The sequence below is a fragment of the Berghia stephanieae genome, chromosome 1, assembly GCF_034508935.2.
Source record: "Berghia stephanieae isolate SIO BIC M18660-M18661 chromosome 1, UCSD_Bste_1.3, whole genome shotgun sequence".
In the NCBI taxonomy this organism is placed as follows: Eukaryota; Metazoa; Mollusca; class Gastropoda; order Nudibranchia; family Aeolidiidae; genus Berghia; species Berghia stephanieae.
This window is the reverse complement of record NC_088360.1, coordinates 6687843-6710266: the sequence shown is the minus strand read 5'-3', so window position 1 is coordinate 6710266 and position 22424 is coordinate 6687843. Positions and strand designations below refer to the sequence as shown.

Below are 22424 nucleotides of genomic sequence, written 5' to 3'. Positions count from 1 at the left end.
AGGAAAAAAGAAGAAAAGTAATTCTACAATTTCCTGAAAAGTTTGAATGAAATAGCACTATATAAAGCAGACAGAAAAAGAAAAGAAAAATATCATCCTAAAAAAAATTGTCACCCTGTCTCCACTCGGGATCGAATTTCAGACTGATGAATGGATAATTATATAAGTGACATGTAAACTATCAACTCAACCTAGAGGTGGTCACCACCTAATATCCCACAAGTAATAACATGCTACTCTTATTACTTACTTATAAGTTGTACTTATAGTTGGTTTCCGATACAGGTCCCTTTAAGGCTCCTCTTTACCGGACTCAATCATCTTTGGCTGCATTTCTCCCTCACTTGCAGTCAATTTAATTGTAACAAACCTTTTATTATTAAAAACACTCTTCTAATATTCCGCACCACAGTCTTTCAAATAAAATCACATTATATCTAATACACCTCAATGTTTACAATAAAATAACATATATTTCAATTGTAAAGATAAACAAATTCATTCAAAGATCCTTACAATAGATCCTTACACATCTCCGCTTACCTTGGAGAAATGCTGTACATCTCTCAGACAGATTAATTGTCATTGAGTGACCTCAATCATTGATGGTTCCGACAAGTAAACCATTTCATCATTACAATGTAATGATAAGGTATCATGGACTGGGAGGGATAGTGACTTTTGATTGGTGGTGAGTTGGGGAAGTAGACTAAGCCTGCAATTAACCAGTAGATTTTTGACTAATCAAAACATGTGCTTTGTGACACATCTGCAAGCCTGCTCAGACAAACATAGTTGCTTGTTTATAAATAATAAAGTGAATGAAATCAATCTCTCTCTGCTCTTTGTTATTGTTTTTAGACTGCCAATTGGAAGACTAGTTTTCACTAGATTCTCTCAATCAGACTGTAAACATTTAAGGTTACACAGTTTTCTGTGTTGGTTCTATTGATCAAATGGTAGATTACTGGATATTTTACGTATACACATACCATCGATGGTATAACAAAATCTGTGTAGTTCGTGATGTTTATCAATCACTGCCATTGTTTACATTTCATTCTGATGACTGTCCGAGGGGCGTGGTTATGTTCCCTTCCACAAGGTGTCTATTTTCATGAAAAATGACTTACACACTTTGGAAAGGAAATTTGGTTTTGTATAGCCTACTGGGTAAATAAATGAAAAATTAGGGGGTAGGCACTGGGAAAAGATAAAAACCTGAAAAGGAGTGTCTCAAACAATGCCAGACAAAGCAGAGAAAAATAATGGAACCCACCACCCCCCCACCCCCCACAAAAAAAAAATCAGCCTGCCTCAACTGAGGATTGAACCTCAGACCTCCTGATTATCTTGGCATTGTTTAATACACACTTTTCAGAGTTTTATCATTTTATCATACACCAGTGCCTGCTCTCTAATCTGTCACTTCGACAGTATCAAACTAATAAATGGAGCTACTCAAATGTCTTCGTCTTTGTCCATTCATGTCCAATGTTTGTTCATTATGATGTCATTATGATGCGAGGGTTCACAATGGAAACGCAAACCCTTGTGAAGAATATAAGCATTAAATTAGCAATGACTATCCCGCACAAATCTTTGGGCCTCTTTTTCGCTCACGAAGTGCCCAAATTCGCCACAAAATATGGGACGAAGCCGTTTGGTATATGCTATTTTAAAAAATTAATTACGACGCTGTTTATCGATGAATATGACTGAAAGTTGGCACACAGTTAGAAAAAAGGTCATTTTAGATTATGTCAAGCGACAAAACTCGTACAATTACCAGAAGACCGTTAAAAATAGATTTTTACTCTTTGGAGTAAAATATTTCTAAAACTACCGGGCGTGTAGGTTTTGTCGCTGACAAGGTAATACATAAAAATTTCTTCTTTTAGGTTGTAAAATTTCATATGAATATGACGAGTACTTTTCCCGTATTTTTCAAAACACTATCCTAATTTGTTCTTCATTTGTAAAAGACAAAGCCATTTTGCCCCCCTACAGCCCGAATCACAAGTTCAAAATGATTTGGCACCAAACAGCGGCTGAGCGAGTCGTAGCAAAGCGCTTTCTGATTAGTTGACCTCGTTTTAAAGTTCATGACTAGTCAAAATGTCAGTGCAGTCTCACTGGCAGAGGGGTGTTTATCATCTGCCATTGCGTTTGGGTTCAATAAACAGCTGATAATTTGACTGTTTAATTTACAAGAATTCATGAAATTATAATGTTAAAAGTTTTCGATTGCAATATGATCTACAATCTCAGCATGGGTTTAATTATTGTGTTCCAAGTCACGTTCTATCAGTAACCTTTGTACCCTTGTCCAATTTCTCTTTTCCTTCTATATTTCTTTTGTTTACGTACGCAATCCCTCTCTCTCTCTCTCTCTCTCTGTGTGTGTGTGTGTGTGTGTGCGTGTTTGTGTGTGTTTATATATAAGTTAGAACTCTTCTAATGCTTTCATCATATTCTCTATCAAATTTGCCATAAAATTGCCAAATTTCAATCTTTTAATCCACTTATTACGCAAGATACAACCAAAGGTCTAAAAAAATGCCGAAAAAGCGTCCCATATTTTCGCGTTTTTTTCCTCTTTGCGGGTCGTCCAAATAAATGACACCTTTGAAACTGCATAGCTTGTTAATTTTTGAATGGATTTTCAAAATTCAAAAACATTTTTACTCAGTGGAGATAGGGCTTTGATTTCAGACAAAAATTTTCCTCAAAAAGAGAAAAAAACATTTTTCATTGTCATTGCTACATTAAATCATCACAACTAGCAAGTAACCTCTGTGATGTAATGGTAGATTTATGACCAGTAATCAGGAGGTTTAAAGTTCTATCTCAAGTCAAGGCTGTTTGAAATGAAAAATTGTCTCAGCATTGCCTCCAAGAAAATAAAAGTAATTGTCATCTGTGGAAATATTGAGTGTAAATGTTCACTTTTATATCCTTTATGCCCTACAACAAAAAAATGTTATGAAAATATTCAAAGGTTAAGATTTACTAAATTTAAAATAATTACCTCAAAGCATCAGAGGAGATCAAATGATGAATGCGCAACAAGCGTCCATGTAGGGAGTTCAAATTCTGTTTCGTATGGACCAAATCAGTCAAAAGATTGTGAAGTTCTTGATCTGCTTGATTCAATTGAAACAATGCAATACTGGCCTTTGCTGACAAATTCCTCAAGGAGTAGACTGGATTTTCCAAGTAACTTGACAGCAAGGACTGAAGAATCTGTCGATTTTCAAAGTCGTGAACGTGAGATGAGGCCATAACAAGATTTGACAGCAATGTTAGTAGAACATAGAGAGATGGATTGATGACGTTGGCTTTTGAACGTAAATCTTGGAGCTTGAGAGTAATGTATTCAACAAGTTCTGGGTGCAGGTTGTTGAACTCTTCCAAAGTCATGCTCCCATTGTCTTTGTTTCTCTGTCCAAATATTCTCATGACCAGGGTGCTAATCAGCTGTGTTGCAGCATTTCGAATGGCCCATGATGGTGAATCAAAGTTTTCAATGACCAGAATGGTTAATTTTGATAAAAGGGGACCAAGGTGAGATGCTAAATTTGCATCACAAAACACAGCTTTTAAAATATTAAAAGCATGAACTTGTGCCAGATCTCTTTGTTGGTTGTGGTCAGAGGTTAAAGGTTGTGCTGCAATTGTATAAAACTCATCTACAGTTGATATGAGATATTGTTTATCATGACACGTCTTTATCACTTGATAAATGACAATTTCCACAATGATAGGAAGACCAGCTGAGCGTCGTGAAATAGAGGCAGTGAGTGAATTGGATTGAAGACTATGAATGATTGTGGTAAGCATCGACTTGGGGATTGAGGAGTACTCTGTAAATTTACTGGATAATAACACCTCACAAAATTGAGAAAAACCACTTCGACATCCTTCGATTGCACCTCTATGCCGGCAAGTTGTCAGCACTCTCACAAACACATCGCCAATTTCTGATATGGCAGAACTAGAAAGAAAGCATTTGTCAGCCTTCAATGCTGATGCTGCCACCTGGCCTAAGCTGGTACAGCTCTCCTTCAAATTGATCCAACACCATGACAGCAGGAGCTGGAAGTCGGGAGACAGAGTTGTTAAATTTTCCTGGTTTTCTTCATCCACTGAAATTAGACTCTCCAGGGCTACACCCATTTCTGCAAAAGATGGACATTGGTCAAGATTGCCTCCTCCTGATAAGATTTCAAGCATGAGGTTTATAGTTGACTTGTTTAAATCATTCAATCTTTGAAGATATCGGATCCTCTCATTTTCAGATTTGTTAATTCCATCACCGTTCTTTAATATCTCTTGGAGACATTGTGTTGTATATCGAGTTAGACCATGGATAGGGTGAAGTTTGAATTGACCACCTGGGTCCTGTCTGGCAGCTGAAACTGATGTCTCAAGAAAATGCATTAGCATATTCAAAAATGCATAGGAAGGATGTAGTTTACAATTGGGATTCCCACTATCTGAACAAATCTTAGAGACTTGGCAATGACTATCAAATTCAAAACTCAGCCCAATATTTTCGACATACTTTTTGAACAAAAGGGACATCAAAAGCAAACCAGTGTGATTTTCATAGCTTTTAGGACTTGAAGTTAAATATAATGCTTTGTTCATTAGATTACACACGGTTGTTTCTTTAGTCATAATTGTCATGAGAGATTTTTCAGCATTTCCTTGTGAATCTTGTGAATCTAAGTCATAATAACTTCCTTTTTGATTACTATTCCATTGCAAAGAATTGGGCCATGGAAAAAACTCCATTAGCAGTTTATAGCATTGATTTTGAATGTCATCCGATCCATCCTCTAAACATAATAACAATATCAGAAAGTTTTGCTCGCTGAAAAACATCCACTTCCCAGAATTATTTGCAAATTCCACAAGAATTTCAACACCCTCCTGAGCCTTCCCTTTCTTAGCGCAATGCTGTTCCTGAAAAACTAATAAACTCAAAGTAGCTTCCAAAAGATCAAGAGTAGTCTGTCTGCATTGGTAAGTACCTCCTGGGTAAAGATTTTGAAGTAATGTGTTGAAAAACCAGTCAATGAAATCAATACCATTTTTAAGGACATCACTTGATGAAGACTTTTGGGACCTAACCTCAGACAAACAACTATCTCTTATTCTTGTTACAAGTTTTTTCAAAGCACTGACCATGTTTTGCCGAAAGGATGTAGAATCGGTCTTTAAATTGACGTTGATGAAAGATTTTAACAGTTCAATCTCCATACTAGAGACTGGAGTTGCTCTCTTTAAAGTATTGCATAAAAGAAATAGGGCCTCAGAACGAACCTCCTCATCAATACAGACTAATGCTTCATTCACATAACCGTAATGCTGTTCCTGCAATACTGTTCCCAAAATATCTCTTGAGTATCTACAAACTGTTGTCCAAGTTAAAAGTTGTTTAATTCTGCTACCTTGGTCTTTGTTATTTATTCTATTTTGCAATGTGTCTAATAAAGCCACTTCACTTCCTTGAATTATTTTCAGACTATGTGGTATCCAATATGTACATATTTTCAAACGTTGAATAGGATTAGAAGATGAAATTCCACTTATTAAAGTCGGCATCCACAAATCACACCATTTACATAAGACATCTTTATTTTCTGAAGCTGCCTGAACTTTTATTTGAGTTAAAAACCCTTTATAAACATCAGATGCAACTGCGGCCAAACTGTTCACCCCCATGCATTTTATCAAGTCTTCTTTTAACTCAGGGTGTTCATGAAGTAACTGAAAAACATCCACATAAGACAAGAGGATGCTTAATGGTCTGTAACGTGTTTTGGTGTGCCAGGACATGATTAACAGACGCTCCATTAAGAGTCTACTCAATTCGGAATATTTGGAAATCTTATCTTTGATAGCTTGGGCCCAAATATTCAATATGCTGTCAAAAATTGTGGTAACATACTCTGACACACCGTCTACAGGACTTTCCCAATTCAACCAAATTGTTGACAAAGTTGAAGTTAAAACAGGACATGAAGATGACATAATACATCGACTGTCAAACAACTGAACACTCTCTGATACGCTATCCTTCTTGTCATCAGTAATTTCATTGTGACTTTGATTGAGATCTTTACTTTCATCTTGATTGTCTGACTGCTTAGCAAAACTTTTAATTCCAATAGCTTTTAGTTTCTGAAACCAGAGAGTCAGTACTTGGAATGCAATGTAATGATTAATCTGAGGTCCTCTACAAGGCTTCAAAATAAAGGGGAAAAGAAAGAATAAGAAGGGCTGTTCATCAGTGTTATCACAACAGAGCAATTCTTTGGAGCTGGTCAACAGAAGGCCCTTGGTAAGCATCAATGCACACAGATTTTTGTCTTCATCAGACAAATGTGTTGAGGGCTTTTTAAATGATGTATTGAAAATGGTAGGTATTTCGTTTTCTGAAGAAAAAGAAAGTGAGAAAACAAATAACGTTAAAAATTGAAGATTTGACTTGGATCCATTTGTAGGACAACATTCAGCTAAGTGTTTTTAATGTTTAAACCCTATATCCACTCAGATACATACTCAACAATTGTATATGATATGTCTATCAAGAAATGTTTAGAATCAAAATGAAAATCAATTACTATGAAAATATTTACAATTTTCAAACAATCAAAATACCTGCAAATATCAATTTGAAGATCATTTTGTAAGCTATGCTTGATTCTGTCAAACTTGGAGACAAATTCAAAAGCATTGAAATGGCTGTGCATGTCAATCCCAGTAATTCTTGGCTTGTATCCTAAAAAAAGGTAATAAAATACGTCAATAGATAACCTGACTGCAATACGTATTTTCCCTACCATTAATTTAAATAATGCCAACATACATCAAATGGGAAATAGTAAATACAAGACAGTTATCTCATATCTTTTCTACTTGTATGTTCAAATTCTCTCACTTAAAAGAAATTGTCCAAGCCATGGTTCCTTCATTACAATATTTATGTTTTGGGTAAACTTAAAAAAAAAAAAGAATAGTCTTTAAATAAAATTTAAAAATCTAATATTGAAAAATAAGAAATCATGTCCCAGTTACTTTTGGAAAAAAAATTTATAATGTGGAATAGCCTGACTGTCCTTATAACTGATCAAATGTTCCCCACTTACAGACCAGCTGCAAGCCTAGAGAAAAATGAAAAAAAAAGTTGAAATGGGTGCAGGGGAAGGCAGCTCGCATGGTCACTGGTGATTACAGAACAACTATAAGCGTAACTCTTGAGAGTTAAGAACTTGGGATGGACAACACTCCAGCCAAGAAGAAAAAGAGCTAAAGTAACAATGTTTTTTTAAGATATGAATATGTCTGGTAGAAGTTGAAACTAACTCCACTCAAGACCAACAATTTCAAGAACAAGGGGACACAACCAATGATACCTAACACCAAGCTCAAAATTACAATGTCAAATGCAATCCTTCATGCCATCAACAATTCGACTTTGGAACAACCTCAAAGAAGATGTGGTTGAAGTACTTTACAAGAATCCTACAATATATGACTATGTCATGCTGAATATTGCTTATGTAAATCTTGCGACAATACAAAAAGGTGGACTGCAAGTAAAGGAAGAAAAAGAAGCTATAAACTAAAGAAAAAGGCATACTCCAAGATTCGTAAACAAAATTGGTACAAATCTAGTAATCAAGATAAAGTTAGCTGACAGTGAGTGCTGTCAATGATTAGTCATATGCTAATGATTTCAACTCTGGCCCCAGAGTTATATTCTTGATCATTGGACTTTAACTCTTTAAGATTCAACCCGACAAAAACAGACAACGGCATAATATTCATGGGCGGGGTAGCCAAAACTGGCCTCAGTAAGTAAAATCCAATCGTTGTGAAGGAAATGACAGGCCGTGTCACTGTCGCAGGATGTTTTCAGCTTTGATTTTTATAGATTTGCCGACAGACAATAAAATATGTTGTAGAAATTGCGATTTAATCCTATTTTATTTGTGAGTGAAAATCATTGACATTGCACTTTGTTTGGTAAAAATCGGTGGAAAATTACGTCTTTGGTGATGAAAAATGACTTTGATAACATTTTTTGTAAATTTAAAAAATATTATGAATAATTTATAACTCCCTTATTTGTGGGGCGATTTTGTCATTCGTAGTATCAATTTTATTGTAATAAAGAGATAGGAACTTCAGAGTTATTTATTCTGATCCGAAATTATTACTTTGTAATTTTAGCACTAAGAAAAGTAGTTGGTAAATAAATTTGGTACACCTCTTTGATCGACCGCCAACATCATTCGTGTAGAATTGTGAGTCACACGCTATCTATTTAGATGGCCGAAACGACGCTTCTCGTCATCGATGAGTCACGCTATTGTTACGCAAGGAATATAACACCTTTTTGAGTAGGCCTAAAAGCTAAAATCTAAAAGTAAAAAATATAATTCTGACGAATTTGAAAGTCACATTGTTGAAATCTGCTTGAAAAAAGAAGAACATTGGTCCTTATTTCAGAAAAATCGGTTGAAAACCAACTGTTTTACGAATAAATTTGATTTTAAAAATTGCTTTTGTTTATTTTAGCTTATTTTAGCAACTTTTTTATTTATCGGCCGATTTTCTTGATTTTTATATCATTGTTTATATCTCAATGAGACGAGATCAGTGATATACTTTGTTTGTTTCAAATGTAACTAGAACATAATTTGGCTTTTTTACCTCTCAACCATGCCTGGATAATTTATTCAACAACATGGTGATTGTGACGCCACTATGCGATCAGCGTCTTCCACTGTTTCAGCGATGACTCAATGTATTGTTGACGGCTGTTGACACGTGAGCTGTCAGAACGACCAACCGTTGAAGGGTCAAGATTCTCAATAGCCAATCATTCTTCGATCAAAAAACTTAAGAACTCACGAGAACAAAAGTTTGAAATGTGGTGATGGACGGACCTATGAAATCGTTTCTGGGCGGAGTTTAGTCATGAGTGACCGTAGAAAACGAAAAGGCGACTGCAGATATCAAAGGGTAGGGTTATATCATCAAAGGATGTCTACATGATTGACATGACCATATAGGGAACTCATTATCTACTCCCCCAAAAATAATCTGAACACGAGAGGGTCAAATGCATTATCTAGCAATGACTATGAAAAATGTTTTTTTGTCTTTTTGAGGAAAATTTTTGTCTAAAACCAAAGCCCTATCTCCACTGAGTAAAAATGTTTTTGAATTTTAAAAATCCATTCATAAATAAACAAGTTATGCAGTTTCAAAGGTGTCATTTATTTGGATGACCCGCAAAGAGGAAAAAAAACGCGAAAATATGGGACGCTTTTTCGGCATTTTTTTCGACCTTTGGTTGTATCTTGCGTAATAAGTGTATTAAAAGATTGAAACTTGAAGAGCAAATTAGGATGGTGTTTTGTAAAATATGGGAAAAGTACTCGTCATATTCATATGAAATTTTACAACCAAAAAGAAACAATGTTCATGTATTACCTTGTCAGCGACAAAACCTCCACGCCCGGTAGTTTTAGAAATATTTTACTCCAAAGAGTAAAAATCTATTTTTAACGGTCTTCTGGTAATCGCACGAGTTTTGTCGCTTGACATAATCTAAAATGACCTTTTTTCTAACTGTGTGCCAACTTTCAGTCATATTCATCGATAAACAGCGTCTTAATTAATTTTTTAAAATAGTATATACGAAACGGCTTCGTCCCATATTTTGACGCGAATTCGGGCACTTCGTGAGCGAAAAAGAGGCCCAAAGATTTGTGCGGGATAGTCATTGCTACATTATCTCACTCCACTTGACATATACATAAATTACCACATGAATGAGTTTGGGTGCTTGAACACATATGATTCCAACAGGTGACTTGTACTACATGAGTATGAACTGAAAGTGCCATTTCGTTCGAAATGCTGGGTTTATCTATACTACACTCATTACCAAAGAAAAGCTAAAAATGAAAGTGTATTGTTTTTTTTTTGTTTTTTTCTTTGTTTTTTTTGTTTTTTGGTTGTGTTGATTTCATTTTATTTATTTAACTTATTTGTATGTGTTTGTTGACGCATTTTGTTTTTTGATCATGAATTCTTCATAGTATACAAACAGTAATGAATTGATTCTCAATACATTTTCATACAAATTAATATCAAAAGTCAAAATTTGTAATTTCAAATACCTGAAATAGTAAGGATAGAAGACAATGGAAAGTCTTGCTCCAAAGTGACTTAAGATCATTTGTCGTAATAGGACAATTGACATCAGTTATAAAGAAGCATTTCTTAAAAGTTTCACTGCACGTCTGTAAGCAATGAATGCAAATCTGTGGATTCAATCATTTTCATTTCCTGTTAGATTTCAGTCTAGTATTTGATTAGATTATCAATCTCCAAGGCTCAAAATAACAGCTTGGGAAAAAAAAAAACCCCAACAATTTCATACAAAATAAAAAAAACAAAAAACAATACATCAGCAATCTGAATAAAATGTATACCTAGTGAAATCACATCCATGATGATGATTTAGAAAAACCTGTGAACTAATGAAAAAAAAATAAAAAAAGGAATGTTTGTATCACATAATTATTTTTTTTACATGATGACAAGTGCAAATTTCCAAACAAATAAAAGAGTAAATAGTCCATGCATAATGATAAAATCGTTCACAACTGAAATATTGAATAGAAAATGTTATGATTACAAATAAAAAATTCTGTTAACTGTCCTTTGGCAAAGCATCAAAACATGTTAGGAAAATTCAACAAAAGAATTTAAGGGTGAAAATATCTAAATTTAGATTAAATCCATTTATTAACCATAGATCCGCTTTACTGAAATATAAGTGACCAAAGCTATTTAATAAAATGTTTAAAATGTACACGAAAAGGTGGTAGATGTGGTCATGTGATGTAGTCATTGTACTGTGACCCAAAAGTTCCGAAATTTGAACTTGACTCTTGTTTTAATTCCTTAGCAATACTATTAAACCTCAAATTGGCACTCTTGATGTAAGACGATTGTTTGATAGATTATTTATTTTTCTGTATGGAATGCGTGGCGACGGTATCTGCTTTATATCAGTAATTTTTTAAATCTAAAATACGTAAGCTCTTACAAACAAGGGTTCCCAAGGCAGTAGCAAGACTGAAACTATAGGATGAATTAAGACACCTGTAAGCTAAAATTACAGAAATGAGGAGAGAATGTGAGTAAAGAGCCTCCCACAATGGACTCAACCTACAGGTCAGGAGCTGACAGTCATTCCAAAAGACCACGAAGCTGTTCTCTATTGTTTAGAAGATATACGTTTGTTTTCTTTTCGGCAGAGGGGTGGGGAGCAATTTACAATTTAACAGAGGAATGTAAGCTCATCCCCTAAAAAATCATCTAAAATAATTGGACACATCATTCGACTTCCCCACAAATATATAATTATATATCTATATAAAGGCGTGTTGAAAAGGGAATACCTATCTTTAAATATACAAGAGATATTACCTTCATGGCATAATAGAGCATATCATAATTCTGTCGATCTTTGATCTCAGTGCCAGTTTGGATGAATAGGCTCAGTTTTTGGACAACCAAACTACTTGTTGGGATGATGAATTTCTTGCACGCCTCTTTGGCAGTGGGACTTACATTAAGAAGCTCACACACTGTAATGACAAGATATTCAATCCAAAGACATTGTATTTACTGTCAATCAGAAAATATGAGTATCAATAACAATATATTCAACAAGAAAATAAGTTACGCTAAATCAGCATCAGCAATAGATAATTTAAAGAAAAATAATGACACCTTCAAAAAAAAAAAAACAAGCATATAATATCTGAATGTCCAAGAAAAAAACCTGAAACTGGGCCATGGAAAAATCAATGTTCCAATTCAAAATAAAAAATACAACATTAAACGGAAGGAAAACATATAGGATATATGGCAAAAGTGTTTGCAGTCCTTTTTTCCCCAAAGCAATGGAACTCATCTTGGATGATCAATAAATCGTGATCATAATCCACACCTTTATTTTTCTATCATGAAAAACTTGCACCAAATCAACATCACTCAAACATCACGTGAAATTTAGCCGATACAATAAAACTAAATAATATGGACACGCGTCTGATAACTCAAATCGTTATGGTATTATTGGTGTAAGGTGGGGGGGGGGGGGGGCTTAAATCAGTGCAAAATTCTGCTAGCTCAGCAAACTTTATACAAATTGCTATTTCTTGACATGCAGCAACTTTGGATAATAAATTAAAGGGTGAACTACCTCACATTAAAGCGCATCAAAAAGGAGGATTGAAAAACTTTAAAAGATCCAATTGGTTTATGAGACTTAACTAGGTTTTCTTTAATAATAAGTATCCCTATTACCACATGGTAATCAACTCACATTTCTTAATGCTTTCAATGGTGGCATCATTTACCAATGTTTCAAAAGATATTTCCAATTCTCTTTGAATCAGTTCCTGATCCTTTTTGGGGAGGTCCAATAAAATCTATGAAAATAATAATAATTATAAAATTATATCATTATTCAAAATGAAAGCCAATGATTTCCATCTTTCGGATCATTCATAAAAGAGTAGAATAAATGACATCTTTCAGAAGAACTATATTATCATAAAATTACAAATGCCTTCAACATGATGTCAAAATGTGATAAAACCATTGGCTTGGGGAGGTGGGGGCGGGGCGGGGCTGAGGGCAAGTTGGTGTAACGTCTAAGAATCGAAGGAAAATATCAACTTCTATCAGTTAATCAAATACAGTAAAAAAGAAAAAAATTGTGAGATTACAATGGCATTAAACCCGGGAAGCCCCATCTTATCTCAGATATTGTTTAAATACCTAGAAACCATCCAGGTCACTCCGTTCACAAATGGATTGTTTTAATATATCATGATTCAAAACATATGGAGAGAGATCATTTTATAAATCAGGCCCTAAAGTTTGGAATTTTATCCCTAAAACTGTAAGAGATGCACCAAACATCCCCATTTTTAAATCTAAAAATCAATTATTTCATGAGAAATAGATTGCATAGAGCCTTTTATTGTATTGTACTAATTGGCTTTATATGTGTGTGTCAATTGATAGTATGTGTTATTAGATTATTATTACAAATGTAAGATTTACCAATAATGGCAGCGTAAAGCACATAGACCACGACATCGTCATGGTCATGCGCTATATAGCAATCCTATTTATTATCATTATTATTATTTGTGCAACAGCTCTGCCTTCATTCAGACATTTCCTGAATGATGCTAATAAAATTCCATAGGCATTCTGCAGCAAAACCAAAAAAAATAATTTTGTAACGATAAGATGAAATAGGATTTGAAACTTTTAGAATTTGTCTTGCCTGTGACTTTGAATTACAAAAGTTTTAATATTCTTGTATTGATGTTATGTATTTACCTAATTTACTCACAGCATCCAACAGCTGAATATAATGTACCAACACACAAAACTTATGTGTAATCTTAAACATTTATTTGTAAGCCAATCTTTAATCAAAAGCTATTCCAACTAGCAAAAAATAATTTTAAAAGAAAGAAAAAAAAAATCATGGCATTCACATAAATTTTCTTTCAATCAGTCCACTGTATTTCTATGTTAAAAACCGACCCATTACCTTAAAAAATCCTCGAGCAAGCTTGGCAGATGAGATGACATGAAAATAGCATTCTACAGCAAGGCGAATGAACTGAGCCTGTCTTGCATTATCCAGAGTTTGAAACCAGTGGGGAATTATTTTTTTATCATGAGTTTGTTGTAGCACTTTGAGCATATAGGGAATCTCATTGGTGCTAAAGCTGAAAACAAAATAAACAAAACCAAGAATATATGAAAATTCAAATACAATGCAACATCTGGTTAATGAAATCCTTGAATAACAACAACCCCTGGATAGCGACATTTACCTCTGGTCCCGACATTTTTTGCTATATGTTATTAGTAATAAAAATTCCTAAATAGTGACATACATTTTAGTAAAACCCCTACCGTCACCTCGTCATCTTAACTCATAAAAAATGCTTTCTTCCCCCCCCCTCCCAATGAGATCCCTTTGCAACGCACCAATCAGAACACATCTTTACTACACTGCATGAAATCAGCGCTTGTTCATATGGAACGACAACAAATGAAGTTTATTAGTGATAGAACTCTCAAGAATCCACTTAACCTTCCATGTTAGCTGCCTGTCTGAGCTCAGTGGAGGTTATCTCATATCAGGCAATGCCATGTCCAATTGGGGCAATTATGGATCAGGCCTGTAAATAGTTGGTGAAAAAATTGTCGGAACTTTTTGAACACGCGAAAATAGACACAACAGGACAAAAATAGTCAGATCAGGTCACTTTCCCCTACTTATTTATAACGAGGTCCTTATTTCATGGTACCAAAAAAAAAATCCCAATTATTTGAGGGCCCAGGTCTGAGCTAGTTGTAAAATGAAAGGAAGAGAACAATTCCTACCCTTTTGAAGGATGTGTATCTCATGCTTAACACAGGAAGCTGTGTATCTTCGCTTCTGTTTGTGTTAAATGTTTAAGCTGATTCTTTCGTTTATTTGGATTAATTCTTATAGAAGAAGAAGAAGAAGAAGAAGAAGAAGAAGAAAAAGAAGAAGAAGAAGAAGAAGAAGAAGAAGAAGAAGAAGAAGAAGAAGAAGAAGAAGAAGAAGAAGAAGAAGAAGAAGAAGAAGAAGAAGAAGAAGACAACAACGACGACGACGAAGAAGAAGAGGAGGTGGTGCGGTGGTGTGAGAGCTTTCGAAGAAGAATATATATTTCGAAGAAAAATAATTATTTCGCATTATTTTTTTCCGTCTCACATCTGGACGGAACCAAAGAAATATAGAGACTGAGAAATAAGAACCGGAGATATGCATGTGTGTCGGTAGCAAAATAGAGAGAAACCTTCAGTTCCGGTTCGACACACTTCTGTGCGTGCATTATTTACTGACTAGGTGTGTGTGTGTGTGTGTGTGTGTGTGTGTGTGAAGACGACTCGCGCGAACTTCGCGACCCACTCTCGCTGGCTGTGGCACAGTAGCCAGGCAGTGAATACATGACGTCTAGCGGAGCGTGTAGGTGGCATGATAATATTATAGCTAACTGATAAACGGCAAATTTTGTTTGGTCTTTGATGAGACAAATGAAAAGTTTTTTTGTTGTTTTTTTTGTTTTTTCTTTAAGTTGGCATTTGAAACGGAATAAAATCTATTTTTTTCGAGGAACGAAATAAAACTTTTATTTTCTTTTTTATTGGTTCTGTTCTTTGATGTTACGAATTTTATTTTTACTATTATTTTTTTTTTAATATTAGCACTTAAGAGCAAAATCGTACTGTCGGAAATCCGACAATAGACAAAGATTTACAGGCCTGTGGATGTTTATGGTCTTATAATATATTGGAATATTGAAAACAATAACAGCCTCTCTCACTTTATTCTTTTCATTTGAAAAATCTGTTGTTTTTTTTCTAAACATCAGTCCAAATTTGATATTATTTTGGTCAATATCTATTTTTAATTTCTTTGTTCCGCAAGATGTGGATCTAATAATTTTAAGTGCTTGTAAATGTTGGTGCACTTAAATAAAAATTTCAGTATTCAAAACTCATCAGCAGTATCATATGGATTTTAATTAAAATAAAACTAGATGTATGCATTTGTGTATTATCATAACGGAATTATCATAATGCACTTGATTTTTTAAAAATGTATTCTTAGTTTTGTTAACTGGCGTTCTAACACTGTTTACGGTAAAAAAAAATGACAATACACAATGAGAGTGAAAGCGCAACTGGTATAACCTTTGCAAATAGGAGAAATAAACATTCTATCGTCGTTAGGATATGTCTTTTCTCAGGCACTAGTCTCGCATCACTGTTATGTTTTCACAGGCCTCACCATGCCCCCCTTTTCCGCCATCATGAAAATCCTGGAATAACGACATCATTTTCTGGTCCCAAGTGATGTCATTATCCAGGAGTTGAACTGTATGCTAAACTTTTATTAAAATCCCATTGAGTTATATATACTACAAGGGTCATGTTAGCGAGGTAGAATACTCATCTAACAAGCAAGGAGACAGGTGCCAGCTCTGAAAGAAGTCCATGTTTTTTTCTGACCCCTTTGACCTGATAATGATGACTGGGTAGCCAGATCTATTAGATCTGGAAAAAGGTAGAATGGAATACTGATAAAATTAACTGTCCATCCAGAAAAAATGGTTGACTTATCCATTATCAATAGAACACACAGATAAATAACAGAAAATTTGAGACCAACTTAAACTTGTTGACTTTATGCGGACTCCACTGTATTTTGTGACAGGTTGGCATCTTATGCCAGGGATGAGGATAAACTTTGTAAAAAATATAAATATCAGGCTGTATGCGGCCTGTGCATTGTTCCCAAGTACCATGTCATGATTATGTTTTTCGTGTAATGCCACAAAATAGTTATTCGTAAAGGCACACTGAGGGAAAATTAGTTGGCAAAGGTGTAGTCCTTTTAGAGCCATAAGGCCCATGGAGCCGGAGTTTATCCCGGTTTCTATAGAGTGAAACTGCTTGCAACCCTTTGGATAGGATGCTGGTCTATCAAAAAGTAGTTTCCATCAGGTCTAACAGATCCAGCTACCCAATCACTGCTGGGTGGACAGGGGGGCCCAAAAAAAATCTCGACTGCATCTGGGATCAATCTTTGCTTGTGAAGCGAGTGCTCTACCAACTGAGCTATCGGGACCCCCTAGTTGGCAAAGGTGAAACTATACAAATGAATAAACAAAAAATTCAACTTCAATTTGCAAATATAGCATGGGGGCGCTTAATAGGTTGAGGAGAGGTTGAAATGAAATGACTACTTATAAATTAGTGTCCTCTTCTTCTTGGGTGTAGGAGTTGTATTTTATCTTTCATTGAAAAATGTCATCCCCCCCTCCCCCCCCCCCCCCCCACAAAAAAAAACCAATAATAATAATAATAATTCCCCATCCCTTTTATATGCAAATGGTTGCAACAATTATTACTCTCAATTTAACTAAATAAAAATCAGGATGATTTTCTATTATTTCTCTTTCCCTATTTGCATGAGTCCAAATATGATAACCAAAGAAAACCTCAGCCAGGCAGCTCCTTTATTTCAAAATGGACCATTCTAATGAAGTACCCAAATAAATATTATTGTAGCTATCTGATGTTTGTTTAAACCACAATACATGCAGCTTTTCGAAACATTTGATCAGATGTGTTATATTCGATACAAAATTTGAACAGAACATTGGAAATAGAGGTGTTTTCGGGTAATTGAAAAGGGATTGTATTTCTATTTAGCTAGAAATTTAGAATCATCAAAAAAGAAAATATGCTAACCTAAATTTCTTTAAATATTCAATCAAAGTAAAACCATTTGAAAAATCCATTATCAGTTGACCGTTCTCTGGGGTGCAATTCAATATCTGAAATCAGAAAATCGAATAATTAATAAGACTTTTGAACAAAACACTAGACAATTGCACATTTGAAGAAAAAGCCTTTCTACATCAAAAATTAATATTTTCTTATTAATAAATAATAATAATTAATAATAAGATATTAAAGAGTAGCTACAGACACATAAACACTGAAAATGTCAATACAAGCATGATAATCATCAAACAAAATATCTATAAATGAATTGTTTCTATACATTGCCATCCTAATATGTATGGAGGTCTACTTAATAATAATGAAAATAAAATCGCATAAGCACTGCAAAAATGGGCTGTGCGTATGATATATGTGACCTACTGCCACAAACCCGTATAATAATCGGAAGCCCAAAAGTGAAATTTAAAGTTTAAAAGTTTTAACAAATATGAGAAATTTTAATTTTTGCACATTAAAAAATAGTTCATTGTCCTCACAATAAACCAACTAATAACTAAATAAGAGCCAAGTTTAATATATCTTGCAATAGATGCAATTTTCAACAACTTACTATAGATATCTAGCACTTCAACATTCGTGCTATTCGCGGTGGGTCACTTTAATTTTAATCGATTTTTTTTTAAAATCCTCTCGTTCATCTTCATGGGAAAGGGAAATTTTTCCTTAGTCATAACTCGAGAAAAGACCAAGAGGGGGGCCTTCCGAAAGCTCCTACATCCCCAGTATTCTTCTTCTACTACTAGGGGGTTTGGGAGGGGGGAGATTTTTTTTTTTTTTTTTTAAGTTTTCCCCCTCCCAAACCCCCTACTAGAGAACATTATAAAAAACAAGAATACTGGGGGTGTAGGAGCTTTCGGAAGGCCTCCCGACCAAGATAACATAAGCACGCACACACACACACACGCACACACACAGAGAGAGAGAGAGAGAGAGGGGGGGGGAGAGAGAGAGAGAGGGAGAGAGAGAGAGAGAGAGAGAGAGAGAGAGAGAGAGAGAGAGAGAGAGATTTGATTATGAAAAGGAATATGACAAAATATCATAAAGATAAATACATGGAAATTAAAAACGGAGTAAAAAGCTTTTCGAGTCTACCCTACGAGGAGAGACGAGACCAAATGAATTGATAATTTTGGTGGATAGTCTGTATCTCTATCTAAACTCTCTGATCTAAATCTGGATCGTTAAAGAACGGAGTGTGTTACGTGCCCCATGAAACTGGTAGGATAAAATGACATCTGAGATAAATCAAAGACTCACCTACTCAGTCAAAAATAAGCTTGATTTGTATTTTTAATAATGTCATGAGATTATATTCAGTCATGCCAAAGGCGAAGGATAAAAAAAAAAAGAAGCTCCATAGAAGCAGCACATTTTTCTGAGTTACACACCACAAACATGCAATGTGTAGGTATTGCGTGTTAATCTCAATCAGACTACATGTGTTTGACCCTGATTCCGGGGTCATAGTGGCACCTGCAAACTTGAGAACTCTCAAACCATTGCTAAAATGTTATTTTCTGAAACAGTGAGAGAAATATAAAAATGCTGATATTTTTATAAAGCATTAAAAAAATAAATAAGTCTACAATAGGCGATATTCCAAAATGCGATCTAAAAATGTCTGATTCGAAAATAACGAAAATATTTTCTCGCTTAGAGGGTATTATGGGACAGGGTCAAGCAACATTGAACAACCATACAAAGAGGATTGGAATTTGAGGAATTTTTGGGGTTCATTAGCAGTGTTGTTGACGATTATTTACCGATCCATATTTCTCTGTGCTTTTGACGGATTTTTTAAATATTAAAACTTCGGTGAGTATATTGAAATTGTAAATAAATTCATATTTAAGTTTGCGTTGTTGGTATCTGTGCTTTAAATGGCGTAAATTACTTTTTTATTCTGACAAAATGAGCGAAGGAGTGTTTATAAAAATCTAAGATAGGCTGGACGAGTGGTTGTGTAGACAAGGCATGGAATGGCTCTGTGTCAGTCGTGTCTTATGTAGAGTCGATTCGCTTCTTTCCATTTTTTGCCATGGGTTTTCTTCTTTTTCATTTAGTGAACGATTATTCAGTTCACATGATTGTTTCTTTTTGTTCTTTTATAAGTATTTTTCATGTTTATTCGGTGTAGACTTCAAGTGTGTTGTTTGTGTTTGTGTGTGTGTATGTCTGTGTGTGTTTGTGTGTTATAGACTTTAAGCGTGCTCCTGTGTGTGTTTGTTGAATGAAGACCGACGCCAATTAACTTATATGTCGTTGTCGTTAGTATTGATATTTAAGTGGTTAAAATTTATGTTTTAAATCTGGATTTACCTATCTTCTATTATTTTATCTTTAAGCTACGTAGACATTGTAAAATGAGTCGTTTGATTTGCATGTGATTTACGATGTTCTTTTCCTCCAAATTAAAAGAGATTAATTGGCTCTTATACTTTTTAATATTTATTAACAATATCTCTTAATTAATGTATATAAGTAAATCATTAAGATTAGCTTTACCCGCTGCTCTGATTAAGGGAAAATCAGGTGACCTGCACATGTTGCTCCGCTGCTACACACAAATAAGCCTTTTGAATTAAAAGAAAAAAAGAAATGTATCTAGTAGGCTTATAGAAAAAAATATCAGGCATCGCTCATTTTAGAATCTAGAAACTTTGAAACTGCATATTATAGTATAGGCTCGCAGGGCTAAATATTGATTCTTTTGTGTGGCGTCAGCCGTATGACTTATGATGATCATCATGTCTTGAATTTTTGTGGTCACTTGGCTGGTCGGTGGTCACTTGGCTGGTCGGTGAATTTAAGTTAATTCATTATTTCAAATTATTTTAGGGCCTTTACATTGAATTCTTTTGTTTAGCAGTTTAAACGCATTAATTAACCCATTGATCGCATATAGTATGAAACAGCTTACTATCGGCAGTGAAGAAAAAGAAAATGATTTAGTGTGGTTGCTGCTACAAACGATGGCTCTTTACTCGTCTGTACTGTAATAGGAAATGCGAATTTAATTCAAGCTATTTTCTTGTCTGCTGGTTTATATGTCACTCAACACATTTTGAATTCCAGAACACTGAGATCATCCTCTTGTAAAGTTCTCTCTTGTGCAGTTAACCCAAATCTCGAATTGTCAACCAATCTTTGACTCTTTTTTTTTTTTTTTTTGTATGTATTGTGTGGGATGTGAGGGGAGCTATCCAATACTCATTTATGATTATAAATCAAATAATGTGTTATTATTCAAATGACAATCTGATTTCCTCACCACATTTAACGCACCTATAAATCTGAGCTGGCATGTAATACTCGCCTATGGATCAATTGATCTATGATAAAGTCTCTAGATACTATGCAGATCTGCCACTTTTGTGGATTTTATGTAAACCCTATCCTTTACGGCTTTTTTTTTTCTCGGATCAAATTTGAGTGAAAATGTGGTTATCTCACTCAGAAATAGAATGTTTTCAAATTGAACCATAGCAGAACTTGTTCAGTATTTTAAAGTGACAATGCGTAAATAACGGTAAATTAAAGGTAAAAAGTATTCTTTTTGCAATTTGTAGATTTAATAGGTTTTTATTTTCTCCGAATTCGGATTCTTCCCAAAAATAATTATGCAGATTTATGTTTTCAAAGTTTGCATAAGAATTTTTTCTCTTGACCCTGAGTTTTAAATCGCTTTATTGCAGATGAAGTTTATAACTTTAACGGGAGTGCCAAAATTAAAAGGAAATAATTTTTCGTCACACTACGACAGAATTATTCTTATGTTGTGTGTGTGTGTGGGGGGGGGGGGGGGGTATGTGTATGCGCGCGCGTGTTTTTATTTCAGATTCCAACGCCGGAAAGAGAGAGCGAATTTCGATGATACCAGCCTGGGGTCATTGTACTTTAAAATATGTCAGATTCTTGAATTAAATCCTACCATGGAGGTTGACGGTGATGCTTTACCATGGTCTAATAAAAGATGGCGGATATCGAACCGAATTGTTTTTGAGATATAAGCCAGAAGTAAAAGGGAGTGGAGCGACGTGCACGTATTTGCACATATATATATATATATATATATATATATATATATATATAAGTGTGTGTGTGTGTGTGTGTGTGTGCGGGCGTCTGGTGGGGGGTCATTTGTGTGTGTGCGCGCGTCGGGTGGCGGGTCATTTTTTTTAACAACTCCTGTGTCCTGTAACTTTGCTCCTAATCATACTTCAAGTCTGAGATGAAACTCACCAACTAGCTACCGTAGTCAGATTTTTTAAAGCCAACAATACAGAGGCATTAGTAAAATAATCTTACAATAATGAGGAAAAATCCTGACGTCATTTCCACCTAACAACGCTCACAGCAACCAAAAAGTGGTTCCACAATGCCAGCAATTCACACGGATTCATTTCGGACGCAAGATTAGATTGCTCATCATAGATATGCGTACGCAGGGAACAGATTATTATAAAACGGCACCAAAGACGACACACTTTGCACTCAAAGGAAATCTCAGGTTTAATGATGTTGACAAGTTGATGGTCATCTCAATTAATCGATATTTGAAATAAAGCAAACATGACAAAATGACGTTGTTTTGTGGAACTTCTTTGATGTTTGATGGTTCCTCCGTGACCTCTCGCTGCTGTTCGTGGCTTACTATCAAAATGGATACCTTTTTTACTTTTATCTTACAGTATAAGTCTCAGATTATTCAGTCAACATACAGTATACACTTTTGAAAAGTTCGTCAATTATCGTGTATTTTATTAAGACGAGTCGGATAAACGTTTCAGTGGTTTTATTTTTGACTCGAACATTTAAAAATATAAAATAGTTTACTCCAGACATCAACCGATTACCGTGAACTGACGACCCATAGCCACCTTATGTACTTGCCTATCACCCGAGGCAAACATAGCCTGAATATCACTCACAATTTTAAT

The 22424-nt window shown here is 34.8% G+C and overlaps 2 protein-coding genes across 3 annotated transcripts in view; one reads left to right on the top strand and one right to left on the bottom strand.

Moving 5' to 3' along the window:
• LOC144966960 (tRNA (32-2'-O)-methyltransferase regulator THADA-like) overlaps nt 1-18934 on the bottom strand; it is a 28336-nt gene extending 9402 nt beyond the window's left edge. Inside the window, exons 1-8 of one of the 2 annotated variants that reach the window (XM_078903655.1) lie at nt 18742-18934; nt 17428-17513; nt 13679-13859; nt 12431-12536; nt 11527-11687; nt 10209-10352; nt 6673-6793; nt 3032-6446 (exon numbers count right to left, since the gene is read on the bottom strand). In XM_078903655.1, coding sequence (XP_078759781.1) covers nt 3032-6446; nt 6673-6793; nt 10209-10352; nt 11527-11687; nt 12431-12536; nt 13679-13859; nt 17428-17477 — 4178 coding nt within the window. In that variant the 5' untranslated portion in view covers nt 17478-17513; nt 18742-18934. The remainder of the gene's footprint in view (nt 1-3031; nt 6447-6672; nt 6794-10208; nt 10353-11526; nt 11688-12430; nt 12537-13678; nt 13860-17427; nt 17514-18741) is intronic. The other variant, XM_078903661.1, reaches the window with a different exon arrangement.
• Nucleotides 18935-19142: 208 nt separating this feature from the next.
• Nucleotides 19143-22424, top strand: part of LOC144966950 (uncharacterized) — a 23965-nt gene continuing 20683 nt past the window's right edge. The window contains exon 1 of the mRNA XM_078903646.1: nt 19143-19299. The gene's annotated coding sequence lies outside the window, so the exon portion shown is untranslated. The remainder of the gene's footprint in view (nt 19300-22424) is intronic.